General features: G+C 39.2%; 1 protein-coding gene across 4 annotated transcripts in view; it reads left to right on the plus strand.

Annotated features, from left to right (window-relative positions):
• The window catches only part of slc35b4 (solute carrier family 35 member B4), a 34,349-nt gene that overhangs the window by 8,091 nt on the left and 10,015 nt on the right, over positions 1 to 16,243 (plus strand). For all 4 annotated transcript variants that reach the window (XR_006315120.1, XR_006315121.1, XR_006315119.1 and 1 more), the window contains exons 2-9: positions 2,517 to 2,630; positions 3,564 to 3,666; positions 5,155 to 5,204; positions 5,963 to 6,044; positions 8,315 to 8,375; positions 12,420 to 12,529; positions 14,081 to 14,156; positions 16,078 to 16,153. Coding sequence is in view for 1 of the 4 variants with exons in the window: in XM_043714032.1 (XP_043569967.1) it covers positions 2,517 to 2,630; positions 3,564 to 3,666; positions 5,155 to 5,204; positions 5,963 to 6,044; positions 8,315 to 8,375; positions 12,420 to 12,529; positions 14,081 to 14,156; positions 16,078 to 16,153 (672 nt within the window). In the remaining 3 variants the exon portion in view is untranslated. The remainder of the gene's footprint in view (positions 1 to 2,516; positions 2,631 to 3,563; positions 3,667 to 5,154; positions 5,205 to 5,962; positions 6,045 to 8,314; positions 8,376 to 12,419; positions 12,530 to 14,080; positions 14,157 to 16,077; positions 16,154 to 16,243) is intronic.

Genomic DNA, 16,243 nt, shown 5'->3' on the forward strand with positions numbered 1-16,243 from the left:
CAGCACCCTGATCTCTGCTCTCCCTCTGTAACTGTATTCTTGACTTCCTGATCAACAGACTGCAGTCAGGATGGACAGGCGACAAACCTCATCCATAATAATCCTCAATACCAGTGTCCTGCAAGTCTGCGGATGCAACCCCCAACTATACTACTTATACATGCCTGACTGTGTGGTCAATTCCACACCTATTGCATTTACAAGTTTGCTGATGACATCATTGTAAGTCAGATCTCAAACAATGACATGATGGAATGCAAGAAAGGGATTAAATGCTTAATGGCATGGTGTAAAACCAACAATCTCTCCATCAGCAAAACGAAGGAGCTGGTCATTGACTTCATGAATTGAAGTGGAAGGCTCGCCCCTGTCTGCATCAATGGTGCTGAGGTGGAGATGTTTGAGAGCATCAGGTTCTTGGGAGTGACAATCACCAACAATCTGTCCTGGTCCTATCATGTTGACACTATGGTCAAGAAAGCACAACAATGTCATCAAGATCGTTTTAATATTAATTTTAATCTTTGCACCTTCTCGGCAGCTGTAACATTGTATCCTGCACTCTGTTCAGTTACCTTGATGCACTGTATAGTACTATCTACTTGTAAAGCCACACTTTTCACTCTACCTTAGTATATGTTGCTGTAATAAATTAATTCAAAAATCAAACGTAAGCTGTAAGAGTAGGCTCAATAAGATTCATCTGATTGTGATCTTAACTTCACCCTTTGCCATATACACATAACCCTCAATTCTGTTGTAGATTGAAAGTCTGTCTAACTCAGTCTTGAATATATTTACAGTTACAGCTCCACTGTTGTCCTGGCAAGAGAGTTCTAAAGACTAAAATTGTGTTAGAAAATAAATTCCTCCGTATCAGTCATGTGTTAACTGGAAGACTCCATATTTTTAAATAGTTTCCCCGAGATTCTCCCATGAAGGGAAATCATCCTTAAAATTCGGTTGCCAGTTGTTCGAGCAAGGGCATTAATTGAACTGCCTAAATGACACAGTTTAGATCTAGTAGAAGGGTAGCCTGAATCTATCCCTTAGAGACTAAAACCTAAACTCTAGATCATGGATCACTTGATCACGCTACCCAAGATCTAATAATTAAGATTTTAAAGCTATAAAATATTTGAATGGAATTAAAAGATAAAAATTGTGTCCATTGAGCAATCAATAACAGGCGTTAGGCACATGGTTATTCTAGAAACAACGGGAGGAGAAACCAGAGGAAATCATTTAGAGCCTGGACCATATTAGCACAAGTAGTTTTGAAGAAAGACATTTGAAAGCAAGAATATAAAGGGTTATGGGTAAAGGTTATAGAAATGGAATGGAATTAGAAAGTTCTAGTTGACTACCATGGGCATAATGACTGAATGACATCTTTCTCTGCCCCAGCCCCCTCCCATGTATCTCTCTGCATGGGAGGCTCCCAGCCTCATTCCTGATGAAGGGCTTTTGCTTGAAATGTCGATTTTTCTTGTTTCTCGGATGCTGCCTGACCTGCTGTGCTTTTCCAGCACCACTCTAATCTTGACGTCCTTCCCTGCTGTCATTTCAATGATCGTGTCAGAAAGTAAGAATGACCAGTCCTGAATTTAACAGAGTAACCTGGATGCAGAATAAAGCAATGAACTGCAGCAAAGAACAGCAAATGCTGGAGATCTGAAACACAAATAGAAAGTGCTGGAGAAACTCATAGGTCTGGCAACATTTGTGGAGAGGTAAGCAAAGTTAACATTTTGAGTCCAGTGCTGTTCATCAGAACCATATTAAGATCAGGCCTGTGGCTGTTAATGGTTCTTGTAGCACATTTGGTCTCTTTAAAATGAACCCCTCCTCTCATTATCATGCCAATTTTTCAGGAACAGCAAATTCCCTTGGTGTGGTATTGTTTCTTAATGAAATAGCAAATGTTCTGGCTTTTGCCTTGCAACCAATGCTGCACTTTGTTCCTTTGCTAGAAAATCCATTTAAGTAGTTGTTTGTCACATTCAGTCTGCTCTTTGTATCTAGAATTCCAGTGCATTTTCATGGCAACATAATCTGTGTAGTCTGCTGGATTCTATGCCCGGATATAAAGGTGCATACAACTTACATTTCTAAAGTGTATTGTTGAAACCAACTCAGAATGCAAGTATCATATTTTATAGTAAATAGGCAGTCACTGAGTGTAGCCCTAAACATGGACTTTGCAGAAAAATCGGGTTGTGCTTTAGCTTATTAGATTTATCCACCGTGATATATGGAATGTTCACAATCGATTGTGATGAACCAGGGCTTTTATTTGGTCTAGCTGACACACTTTTCTTGAGTCATTCAATTTGACTTGAATCCTGCAATCGCATGAGGATTATGTTGTTGTTTTAAAGTTTGTTAGCTTGATTGGTGTTTTTTTTGTATTCTGGAAAAGGCTTTGACATTAGTAATTGGACCGGTGAAATTAGTTATTAACTCATTGACAGCATTAAACTCATTACTTGTTTAAAAAGGTTTTCTTTCTTCAGGGATTTTCCAGGATGTGGAAACCTTGTGACATTTGGACAGTTCCTGTTCATAGCATTGGAAGGTTTAATCTTTCAAGCTCACTTTTTCACAAAGCCTCGGGCAATCCCTTTAAGGTAAGGAGAAATTCTGCTGTTTAACGAGTTAACCATTGGTCTGTGTAAACCTGCCTCGGCTGTAGTTCAGCAGAATCTATCTTGGAATGTTCCTCTTAGTTTCAAATCGTCTCAGACATCTTGGTGTTCCTCTGTTTCTGGCCTCTTGTGCAACACCAGTTTTAATTGATCTCACCACTGACAGTTTTCAGCAGTGTAAATCAAAATTAAAACATAAAATCATAGAGATGTACAGCATGGAGACAGACCCTTCGGTCCAACCCGTCCATGCCGACCAGATATACCTATCTAATCTAGTCTCATTTGTCAGCATTTGGCCATATCCCTATAAACCCTTGCTACTCATACCCATCCAGATGCCTTTTAAATGTTGCAATTGTACCAGCCTCCACCACTTGCTCTGGCAGCTCATTCCATACACTCACCACCCTCTGCATGAAAGAGTTGCCCTTTAGGTCTCTTCTGTATCTTTCCCCTCTCACCCTAACCTATGCTCTAGTTGTGGACTCACCCATCCCAGGAAAAAGACTTTGTCTATTTATTCTATCCATGCCCCTCATGATTTTATAAACCTCTATAAGGGCGCCCCTCAGCCTCCGATGGTCCAGGAAAAACAGTCCCAGTCTATTCAGCCTCTCCCTATAGCTCAAACCCTCCTGGCAACATCCTTGTAAATCTTTTCTGAACCCTTTCAAGATTCACAAAAAGTGAACAAGATAGGAAAGAGACCAGAATTGCATGCAATATTCCAAAAGTGGCTGAACCAACGTCTTGTTTCTCTTTTGTTGTTTCTATACTTCAGAATTTTTAAAAAGGGTTTTTCTCTTTTAATTCCATTTGAATGTTTGTGGGTGTAGTTTCCCTCTGTAGTCTTTTGTGAGACAATCCTGCAGATTAACCTCTCTCACTTCCTACTTTTTTTTATTCTCTCAGGAACTATTTCATCATGGTCACCATGTTTTTCATCGTAAGTGTGGTTAATAATTATGCCCTCAACTTCAACATTCCAATGCCTTTGCACATGATCTTCAGATCAGTAAGTGACATGCGCACACTGAATTTCTATTTCATTTATGCGGAAACTAAAATTTATTACAGTGTAAAAGCCATGTGTTGTAGGACTGTACGTGTATAATTTACCAAAGTGAATGTAACAAATGAATGAGATAATTTTACCCATGAAGCTCATTCCTCCTGTTGATCCTTATACCTTGGCATCTGGATGGTCTTCATCTGAATACTTTTTACACTGAATAGAATAGAATCCCTATGGTGTAGAAACAGGCCCTTCAGCCCAACAAGAGTAACCCACCCAGACACATTCCCCTACCCTATTATCCTATATATACCTCTAACCAATTCACCTAACCTACACATCCCTGAACACTATGGGCAATTTAGCAAGGCCAATTCACCTGACCTGCACATCTTTGGATTGTGGGAGGAAACCAGAGCAACTGGACAAAACTCCACTCAGACAGTTGCCCGGGGCTGGAGTCAAACTCGAGTCCCTGGTGCTGTGAGGCAGCAGTGCTAACCACTGCGCCACCGTGCTGCCCTGTGAACAAACTGAAGGTTTGTACTATTTCAGTATGATATCCTGTTGAGCTCAATAGTCAAGAGCTCTGTTTTACAGTTCAGGAATATTACACAACCCTGAGCAACTTAATTCCCTAAATGATGTCCCTGTGATTTCACTGTGACTGACCAAATACGTTTCCATCCGCTCACTGATCTCATCTTGTACTTTTCAGTTCTGATCTCACTCATGTATTTTAATTTACTCTCCACAAAAACTGTGGCACAGCACAGTGACTCAGTGGTTAGCATTGCTGCCTCACAAAGCCAGGGACCTGAGTTTGATTCTATCCTTGGGCAACTGTGTGGAGTTTGCACATTCTCCTCATGTTTGCGTGGGTTTCCTCTTCGTGCTCCGGTTTCCTCCCACAGTCCAATGATATGCAGGTTAGATGGACCTGCTTGTTAAATTGGCCATAGTGTCCAGGGATGTGCAGGCTAAATGGATTAGCCATGGGAATGCAGGGTTACAGGGATAGAATAGGTGGGATGCTGTTCGGAAGGGCAGTGCAGACTTGATGGATTGACAGGCCTGCTTCTGCAATGTAGGAATTCTAGCATTTTCTGAAAGAAGCACCTCCTCCCTATATATGGTAGTTTCACAGACACCGCTGAATGCTTGGGATGTAGTTCCCAAACTACAAGCTGATAATTAGTCTGATAATTCCCACAATTGCCTACATGGAAGAAAGTGTGGGTGAAGATACTAAAACAAAAAGAGGTGCGTAGTTGGAGAACAAGATCATTTATGTGCAAATGATGAAGGTTATGAAGCCTCTAATTACTATAAATGGCCTACGCAAATAATGTGTTGAAGAGCCAAATGGCCTATGACATCATTCCTTAACCCCATTAGTCAATGGCATTTATTTAGTGCATGCTTCTAGAATTGAAAGAGGAATTGTATTTATTGAGTTTGCATAATGTCATTTTTTTTGTTTTCCAGGGCTCTCTGATAGCCAGCATGGTATTGGGAATTATAGTTTTAAAGAAAAGGTCAGTCATTAATGCTATGTCTGTTATTGATCTGTATTTTGATCAGGTTGACATTAACCACAAGGCTGTAGGTCAAAGCAGGTGAATTGGATTGGAATAGATTGATGGCAGAGCAGCCCTTGATAATAACTAAAATTGGAAAGCTCTTGAAACTGTTGCAGTGAAATGGGAATAAGAAGAAAACGAGACTGTCAGTACAATGCTCAGTTAAAGAAAAGTAGGAAGAGAAGAAAGGCTGACATTAATACAACAACCTTCAGGACCATGGAATTCCCTAAAGTATTGTATTCTACAATAAGTGACGTAATCTTGAAGTAATATTGCTTGTTTGATGTGAGGACTCCTGATACCCAATTGTATTCTATAGGGAATGATAAACAGCAAAATGTTTTAGCAGTTGACGGATGTTTGGATACTAGTGTTCTCCAAGGAAGGAAACCTACAGTTTTTAGACATCTCAACTATATGTGACTCCAGTTCCACACCAATACAGTCACTCTTAATTGCACTCTAAGTGGCATAAAAGACATTTACTTGGATCCAACAGTTAGATGCAAACGAAGAGTTTTAAATTTGAGGTAGCTAGTTTTTCTTTTATTAAATAAAGGTAATAAGGAATATGAGCCAAAGGCAAGTAGAGATGGTTAGATCAGATCAGCCATGATCTCATTGAATGACAGAATAGGCTTGAGGGACTGAATGACCTACTCTATCCTGTGTTAAATATGAAACAAGATTTTGTGTTTTTCCCTCCCCAGATACACCATTGCGAAGTACATTTCAGTGGCTCTGGTTTCTTTGGGAATTTTTATCTGTACATTCATGTCTGCAAAACAAGTGGTAAGACAAAAGTCTATCTATATAACCTTTTGCATAACATGACTATTACTGAAAAATGGCAGACTTTGGTAATGCTTTTCATCTTGCACTCATTAGTGCAATTCACATGAATGCTAATTAAGGGAAGCTCAGATTTATACTATGTGAGGGGAAAATACTGATTTGTGAGCAAGTGGACTCTGGATGTTGCCATAGGTGATGCACCAATTAGAGATAAGTGAGAGCTAACTGCCAAGCTTTGCTTAAATTTTAAACCAGGCAGATTGATTCTAATTGGTTAAGGCATTTTCCTGAGAAATAAAATAAAGCAAGACTGGCATCCATCTTGTTGAGTTGAAACAAACGCAGTGTGCGTGCATGCTCTTCCTGCCTATTAATAGCAGAACCCTGTGTTTTAATATGTAAAATTTCAAGTACACTGCAAGCCAATTGACAAATCTAAATCAATTGTTGGCATAATTGTTTGCGTACTCAGGGTTATCCAACTAATGTTGTCCAATTGTAGAATCATACCTAATGTTGGAGACTATGTTGCAGGTTTTGCCAATCCAAGGTAGAATGGCTGTTCTACTGTTTATCTGAAATTTGCTGCCTGAAAGGATGATGATGGAAGCATATCCAACTTTTGAAAGAGAGTTGTGTATTAACAATAACAGTCGACTATTTATAAAGCACCTATGACATGGTTTTAACAAATCTAACAGTTTTTCACAGGAGCACTATCAACTGCATGAAAGGTAATGAGAAAAAGTAGAGGGGATCTAATTGGGTAACTCTTTCAAAGGATCATAACAAGCATGATGGACTGAATAGTCTCATTCAATACTGAAAGATTCTACAACATAGAAAAAGTGATGCTTTGAGTGATTTGATATAGCCGTGTAATTTACTACCAAGTGCTGGTTAGGCATTATTTCATGTGATTGTTGTCTAAGGTCCTAGTTATGTAGATGCATTCTTTACACACCTTAACAAGGAGCTATGAATCCCGTCAGCAACAGTATTGTAGAGGAGGTCAATATGATGTGTTTAAGATTTTTGTGTTCTGCATTTGAAATTGCGTACATCTGTTGCCCTGCATTTTCAACATTTGCAAGAAGTCATTCTCTGTTCCATATTATGTGTCAATCACTATTATACACTATTACCCTTGGCCCTGAATCAACAGAATCTGTTGCCTTATTAATCCTCACACACACGCTCCTCCGAAAACTGCCCAATTCATCTACCTTTCCTATGCATTCTACTTTTTTTCCTTTAGAAGGATCAGTCATTCCATTAACTTTGGGAATGTCTGTGTATATGCTTGAAATTCAAGAAATGTTGGTTTGGATTTAAAGTAAAAACTAAATAGTTTGCTTTTTACAGCTACTTGTCAACTGTCTACTAACTACTGAGTACTTGAACAGGAAGGGCTTATCTGGAAAACATAAACTACAGGATAGATTGCCATCATCCACCATGTCACCCCTGAAGTTTTATAGTTTATACACATCCATTGATCTTTAATTTGAACATGCTGATGCTCTTTGCACCTTACCTGGACAGTTTGATTCAAAAATTTACTACTGACTAATTAGACTAAGCTTTCAACCTTCCCTGTTTTCTGTTCTAGTTTATTCCTTGCACCCCACATCCTCTTATACAATTTGTGTACTGCTGTGCAACCAAGACAGTAGCCAGCAATTACAGAATGACTCCTCAACTACACTCCCCCCACCCCACCCCACCCCCCAAATAAGTCCTTATCAGTTTTTCCTTTCTAGAATTGGGCAGAGAGCATTGTGAGTGACTGGTCCATAAGCACCAGTTTACTCCATCTTCTGACCCTTTTGTGTTCTGAACCTGTGTAAACATGTTCCAGTTTAAGTTATTGGATAGCAGTGAGGCAAATGGTCACAGAATTTACTGGACAACCTTTAGCTGCCACAACCTGACCCTGCGTAAGCCACAGGCCTGAGGCTAATCACAGCATCCCAAAGAACTCTGCAAAATTAATGAACTGTATACTCCTTTTGGTTTCTGTCGCCTGGAATCACATGGTACAAATCCTGGGCTGCAGCCCCATCAACAACAATAATCCTCTGGCACCTGAACAAAGTGTTACTCTTTACATGTAAGATTACAACATTGACAGTCTGCTCAACCAAGGGGCCATTGGGAAACATTGATAGTTGGGTGAGCCACTTCTGATCATTAAGATTCAGACTCTTATTTTGTGTAGCACCTTTCACCTGCCTTGCCATTGTTAATTCTCTTTTGTGTTCCAGTCTTCGCATACAAGTGCATCTGCTGAAGAGAGTTACTATGTATTAATACAGTGGCTGATAGGTAAGGCAATACATTTTGGTTGATGTCTGTTTTAATTACACACGTAGATTAAGGGAAATCTCCCTAAATGTGTGATGGAGGCATTGCCAAGAGGGTTGGATGAAGTAAGGTGGAGTATGAACACCACCATAATTCTCATAGCCGGTCTATGTGCTTTAAACAAAATGCCAGAAATTCTGTAACTTTGCATGACATTTGATTTACTAAGAAATGTACTTCTGGGACTTCTGTGCATCTACAAGATTTGGGTTTATCTCCTCATAGTGTTGGTTCAGTATGGACCACAGGATTAGAGATGGGGTAAAATGGGTCGTTGTTTCTGCTGTTGATCATTGTCCAGTTAAACCCACCCAACCTGAATAGAAAGTGCTCAGATGTGAATGCTGAACATGGATCACCCCAAAAATGTTTAATTAGTCCAATCAGCTGCCAATACCACCTCACTTTCAATACATAAAACAATAAAAGCTCTTTGGGCATGGGCCAGAGAACTGTTAACCCAGACCACACAGTAAAATTCTGACCAAAATTATAACTTGGCCATTTTTTTTATCCACTGGTCTTCTAGATGCTAAGATAAAACCTGACATAGTAAAAGAAGACTTAACCTTCTTATTAAGAATTAACAATACTTTTATTTTGTCCCATTCAGTCATAAAGAGTAAGACTATCTGTCCAACGTATACTGATTGTTCCTCAAATGATCAGCTGCTTTCCAAATTGCTTATTTTATATTTAGTTGAATTGGGGTTTACTTATTTTGATTAGCTCGACTCATCCATTGTTAGTTTCTTTCAATTTTATTCCTCATAGTTGATTCAGTCAACAACTTATATTTATGTCACATTGAACATATTAAAATATGGTACTGCTCCTGTGATGCATCTACGAGATATAAACTTGGTCCCAAGCCACTCAAGGAGGCATGAGGACAGACACCAAAAGCATTGGTCAAAGTGGGAGGTTGTAAGGAATACCTGAAAGATGAAGAGAGTGGTAAAGAGGTTTGTTGTTTGGGCTTAAGCAACTGAAGTCACATTCAAACTCAACATTCTGACATTGGATTTATTTTTAAAATTTCTTTCTTGCTGTTTTCACTTCTCGTGCCAAGTCAAATTATGTTTTGAACAAGAGACTTAACTGTGTGCATCTTCACTTCTGCCAGAGTCTCTGGGACAGACTGGAAATGGTATCATGCGAGGACAGTGATTATTGCTGCAGGTCTGACTTCACCTTCAGACCACAGACTCTGAAAATGTAACAGCTGCACTGGAGTAGATGTCAGACAATAGCCTTGTTTTTTTCATGACAGAACTCTACTAGACGAGAGAGAAAGGGCACAGGTCTCCCAGAAGATGACAGGCAATCCATGTGGGACATGTGGTGCATGGTTTGTACCATGTGTTATAGACACTAATGCTATAAGCAGGTAATTTATTTTAAAAGAGAAAATTACAGACTGAAAGGAACTAAGCAGATGCTAGGGGACAGAGGAGGAAAGTTCAGAGTGACAACTTTTCTATAATGGGACCATGCTTTGAAAAGACAGCATAAGTAACAAATCTGTTTGAATCATGTGACTGATATGTCTTACAATAGAACTGATGGGCCTAAACAAGTGGGAATGTTTGTATACTTTGGGAGGGTTAATGTAGACTGAAGTTGTCAAAAAAACCCATCAAAAGCATTGAACTGCTTCAGTGTTTGGAGGAATAAGCAAGATATTGAAGGCTGAAGATATTTTAATAAGTGCAAAGATGAGTGTTTTTCAGGCAATGGTTATCCCATTTTTATATGGACCTGTGAAAGGTTGATGAGCAAAAGATCTCAAGAATACATTTGAGTGGATTGAGGGGCTACTCTTGAGTATCCACATGTAAAGAACCAAGAATGAGAAAATGAGAATATGCCTTTGAAATAACATAGATTCTTGTACAAAAATCTCAAGAAAGAAAACTGTAATTGCTTGGACACAGCTCTGAATGGAAAGAATAATAACTTTAATGTCCTGCTATATGAGATACGTAGAGCAAGAAGGAGAGGAAGATCAAGATGGAAATGTCAAGACTCATTTGTAACAGTATAGTCTATAGATAATTGAAGTATCCAGGCTCATAGTGAACTGAGAGCAATGGAATAAATTCATTCACATCTATTACCACTGTTGAGCTGACATTTGCCATTTGTTTTTTACATGATAGTTTGAATGGATCATCCATGTTGGATTGAATCTTTCTAAGAGAACATTGAGAATTGGCTTCACAGTTAGGACTATCAAAAGATCTCGACTGCCTGAACTGGAGCACAGGGGCATTCATAGTTTTAACTTTACGATGCATTTTTAAAAACTTGTGTTGTTTTACTTCAGTTCTGCTGTAAAATATGCCAACCGTGTTTTGAGGACCTGTTGAATTCTTTTTAGAAGGTTTTGATATGAATTCTGGAGAATATGTGTTTTTTGCCCACTGAGACCAAGTTACTGATTAAATATAGTGTAAAAGTTTTTTTGGCCTGTACTCTGTCCCGATAAGATGCCCGTAGAAGTGTACCCAATACAACTGCCATTTTCATTTCTGATACCAACCACCCTCATGACATTTTAACGTGATGGATGCCCCCAGTTGTTCATTGTAAAAATGCATTGAATCTGGTAAATCAAGTAGGTCATAGGTTTGAGATATGCATTGAATTGTGTTGGTTGCTGTTGACTGCAGCAGTAATGAAGCATATTGATTGGCCCCACAGTGTCTGACCACCAGGTAGGGTTATTCTTTTTTTTATTGATATCTGTCTGGGAGTATGCATATTAGGAACACAAGACTGAGACTGTAATGAGAACTATAACACTTAAGCTCATCCAATATTCCGCAGCGGATGTCTTTACATGCATGATGTGTCATTCACCCATCACCCTGTGGATCTGATTATACAATGCCTCAATTTTAAAATTCTTATTCTTGTTTACAGATCTCTCAATGGCTTCAACCCTTCTTATCTCCGTAACATTCTACAAACCTCTGACATCCACACACTTTCAATTCTGTCCTCTTGCAAATTCCCTGATTTTAATCAATCTACCATTGGCAATATTGTGCTTTCAGCTCCCAAGGTCATAACTATGGAATTCCGTTCCCTTGACAACTCAGTGGGTCAGTGATTAGCGCTGTTGCCTCGGGTTCCTGCCTCTGGTAACTGTCTATATCGAGTTTGCATGTTCTCCCTGTGTCTGCATGGGTTTCCTCCAGATACTCTGGTTTTCCCCCATAGTCCAAAGATGTGCAGGCTAGGTGGATTAGCCTTGTGAAATGCAAGGTTGCAAGGATAGAGTAGAGGAGTGGATCTGGATGGGATGCTCTTTGGCGGGTTGGTGTGGACCCGATGGGCAGAATGGCCTGCTTGAACACTGTAGGAATTCTGTGATTCCTAACTTTTTTTTTCCTTTCTACCCATTTCCTTATTTAAGGCAATTCTTATGACCTACCTCCAGAATCAAGTTAGTGGCTGTCTGACAGATCATTTCCTTGTATGACTTGCTGTGGAAATTCTGTTTGATAACAATCCTGTAACTTGTTATAGGACATTTTGCTATGCCAGAGGTGCTATGTAAGTGCAACTTGTTTATCCAATTATGCACCTCCCAACAAGCTCCTGAGTTGATTTTCCAGAAAATGGAATGACCATTTGGCAAAGTCCTGAAGGGGTAGCCACTGCCAAGGAAACCAATGGCTTCAGATGCAGGGAGAGAATGATTGATGTTCGGTTGGGTTGAAGTAGAAAAAAAAGCTCATGCATATCATGAAGGCAGAAGCTTAAACATCCCATTGTAATTTAAGACAGCATTTTCACATAGATACTCACCAGATCAAGAATTGTCCAAGGATTTGGGATTTCAAAACATTTCTTAGTGACTGTCTCCATTCAAGTATGTTAAAAGTGTTTAACGACACTGTTACATTGGTCATCTGTTCATGGTATATCTCTTGTGGGCATATTAAATGTCTCTTTAAATCATTAAAACATTAATGATTTTTTTTTATTCTCCAGGTATTTTAATGCTGACTTTTGCACTCTTCATGTCAGCTAGAATGGGGCTTTTTCAAGAGACATTATATAAGCAGTATGGCAAACACTCGACGGAGGCATTGTTTTATAATGTGAGTAATGATTTCTTACTAATGATAACTTGCTTCTGACATAGCAAATATTGAGATGATGTTCCCTGTGCTGTGCAGCGATGTATTGCAAGTTCTTTATTATTCAGGGCAAGTTAAGAATTACTGGAATTAGAGGCTGTAAATGTGGCCAATGTTAGTTTTTTTATAAGATGATTCATTTTATATTACATTTTATTTCTTAGAATAATTCTAAGTTGCCACAGTAATGGACAAAGTGAATGTTTAATTGTCCTTGGTTATCAAATTATTTAAATTCAATATTAACTAAAGATCCAGTGAAAAAGATCAATGATTCAAACCTAAATGACAGAAATGGAATAGATAGACATCACCTATTAGATTTAAGTGAAACAGTATCATTGTGTTATCCACTGCTGTACAAGTCAAACTTAATACTGTTTCCATTACTAGAAGGTGTTTTCAGAGCCACCACATTTCTCATAGCAGCATATTTTGCAGCTTTCATTTCCCACTATACAAGGATATGACAAGGAATACAAGATAATGAGTGGAATAGATGGAGTCAATAGCCAGAGACTTTTCCCCAGAGCAGGATTGACTGGTACGAGGAGTCATGGTTTTAAGATATTCGGAGAAAGTTATAGAGGAGACGTCAGAGGTAGGTTCTTTACGCAGAGAGTTGTGAATGCATGGAATGCGTTGCCAGCTGTGGTGGTGGAAGCAGAGTCACTGGGGACATTTAAGCGACTGCTGGACATGCACATGGATAGCAGTGAGTTGAGGGGTGCGTCGGTTAAGTTACTATTTTTTACATTAGGATTAAACCTCGGCACAACATCGTGGGCCAAAGGGCCTGTTCTGTCCTGTACTTTTCTATGTTCTATGTGCTATGACAAATCCATGATAGCAAGACAGATTTTAAGTGAATTATGTTGCTATCAACTACTGAATTTTGGGTCATTCCAGTCATATCCGAGCTAATGCCTGAATCACTTTCCATTGTGTGTGAGGCCATCCATGGAGTGATCCTCTTGGATTGGCTGAGAATTTCTGTTAGAATTAAGTGCAGCTCACTGCAACCCTTTTAGGACAGGTAGATCAGGTCTACTGGTACTAGGCAAAGTTTGGCCCCTCACATCCAATCAACTTAGATCTGATTCTCAAGTATGTGTGATCATGTTGGACAGTGGAAAAGTAGAATGAAAAAGAGAGAAATCCTAATTACGTAATGTAGTTTGAAAGGCTTAAGTGATGAAGATCCTTTTATTTAGCTTAATTATACAATGTGGAATTTTGGGACTGTGTCTGAAGCTTTATTTCTGCTACACAATGTTTTTATGTGTATGTTCTTTATGCGACTGCCCTGGAACCTGTTGAGCTTACCTCTGAGTAAAAAGTTACAGGTTTCAATCATGTTCCAGAAGCTTGAGCACATAGTCCATACTGATACTTATGTCAACTATAGTGCTGCACTAACAGAAGTGTCAGTATTTAGATGAGACATTAAACTGAGACTGCATCTACCTTCAGCTTATTGAGGTGCTCATTGTTACCTTTCTCTCCATTCAGCATTTCCTGCCATTACCAGCTTTCCTCTTATTTGCTTCTGACATTTACAATCATGGAGTTCTCTTCAACCAATCTGGTAAGTGCCATTTTTAAAAAGAAAATCTAGAATTCTTACAGTGCAGAAGCAGCCATTCAGCCCATCAAGTCTGCACTGACCCTCCAGACAGCATCCCACCAAGACCCATCTTCCCAACCATGCATTTCCCATGGCCAATCCACCTAATTTGCATATCTTTGGACTGTGGGAGGAAACTAGTCACCTGGAGGAAACTCACCAGACACTAGGAGCAAACCCCACACAGACAGAGCCCGAAGGCTGGAATTGAATCTAAGTCCTTGGCGCTGTGAGGCAGCAGCGCTAACCACTGAGCCACTGCTCCTCAAATGTTATTGCACTTACATTTTATTTAGAAAACATATTACTATTGGACTGTAAATGACGTATATGAAATGGAGTGCTTATTCAACCAATGGAAAAGGCTACTTTGATTAGAATAAGGTTTAAAGAGGTTTCCCTAGGTGCTATAAAGTTGAGGCACATGAAAGTAGGACTTATATTCCTGATCTGACCTGCATTGTAGGTGATTTGAGGTATTTGATCTGCAGGAATGTTGAAACGGGAGGCACCACTGAGGACATAGTTCTGATACCTGGGAGTGAATTACAGACAGTGTAAATTAATCAATTGAGTTGGTTTACGTATAACATAATTATGGAACCCTAGAAATGAGCTATAGACTGCAATTGAATGAAGAGTTTAATTTAGATCAGACACCCTTAAGAAATTTTACACAGTTCTGATATACACAAAAAGGAGGAATTAGAGAGGGTTCAAAAAGATGAAGATCATGCTGGAACTGAGAAAGTACAACTATCAGGGAAGACTTAACTGGTTGGACCACTTTTTATTTAGAAGAGACTGAGAAGAGGTCTTTAAAATTATGAAGGGATTTGACATATTGGACATAAAGAAAATGTTTCCACTTGTGTGCAGCATCCAGACCTAGAAGTCATACACCGTAGATATTTGCATATAAATTGACCTTTGAAATCTCTCTCCAAACTCTGTCCAAGACCAAGGTTTAACCTATAAAACTGAGTATAAAATGAACCGCCAGGACAGCTCTAGGTGATTTTTAAATGTCACCTGCTTCCAACAAAAAGATCGGATACGTCTCCAACTCCACGAAAGTGAGGACTGCAGATGCTGGAGATCGGAGTCAAGAGTGTGGTGCTGGAAAAGTACAGTAGGTCATGCAGCATCTGAGGAGCAGGAGAATCGATGTTTTGGGCAAAAAGGGCTTTTGCCTGAAATGTTGACTTTCCTGCTCCTTGGATGCTGCCAGACCTGCTATGCATTTCCAGCACCGTACTCTCGGCTCCACCTCCACCTGTATTGGCTGCTTCAATCCAAATGGCCAGTTATAAGGTACCGGTAAGTAAAAGATGGATTTGTGGGGTGTAAAATGGAGGCTATCTACTAATGTAAATATAACTTGTTATGGCTGAAAAGCTGTTCAACTTTTATATCAAGCATATGCCAAAATATGTATGTTTGGACTGGAGAAATTGTGTCATTTTGTCTCCCAGGTCAATTCCTATACCACAATTTATAGTATACAGGATCTTTACTAAAACGTAATATAAGGAATTCAAGAGAAAACCATTTTTTGTAAAACTCAGAATGTGGTGCAAATGTGAAACGCATTCCGACCAGGGATAATTGACAGCGTAACATTAATGCATTTGAATTGAAGCTACATCAATGGATGAGGAAGAAAGAAATAGAAGGATATGTTGGCAGGGTGAGATGAAGCAGATTGGGAAGAGGTTGATTGCACAAAAATTCTGGCATTGATCTGTTGTGTTGAATAGTCTGTTCTGTCTGTAAAGTTGTGCATAATTCTGTGTGTTTACATTGTCACCTTGTATGTCATGTACTGTTAAAAACCTGATGTAATGTACGATGCTTTTTGTTTGCTATTTTGTTCCCACAGAACAGATGGAGATTGCACTCCTGGGAATCACTGTACCGATCATGTGGTTTTACCTGATACTCAATGTTCTAACTCAGTATCCTTTCCATTGTTGAGAATCGATTCTGATACATCTCTAACTATCTTCAATAAAAGGGAAGTATTTCCATTCCTGGGAATTGTGTTT

The sequence above is a fragment of the Chiloscyllium plagiosum genome, chromosome 23, assembly GCF_004010195.1.
Source record: "Chiloscyllium plagiosum isolate BGI_BamShark_2017 chromosome 23, ASM401019v2, whole genome shotgun sequence".
NCBI classification, from domain to species: Eukaryota; Metazoa; Chordata; class Chondrichthyes; order Orectolobiformes; family Hemiscylliidae; genus Chiloscyllium; species Chiloscyllium plagiosum.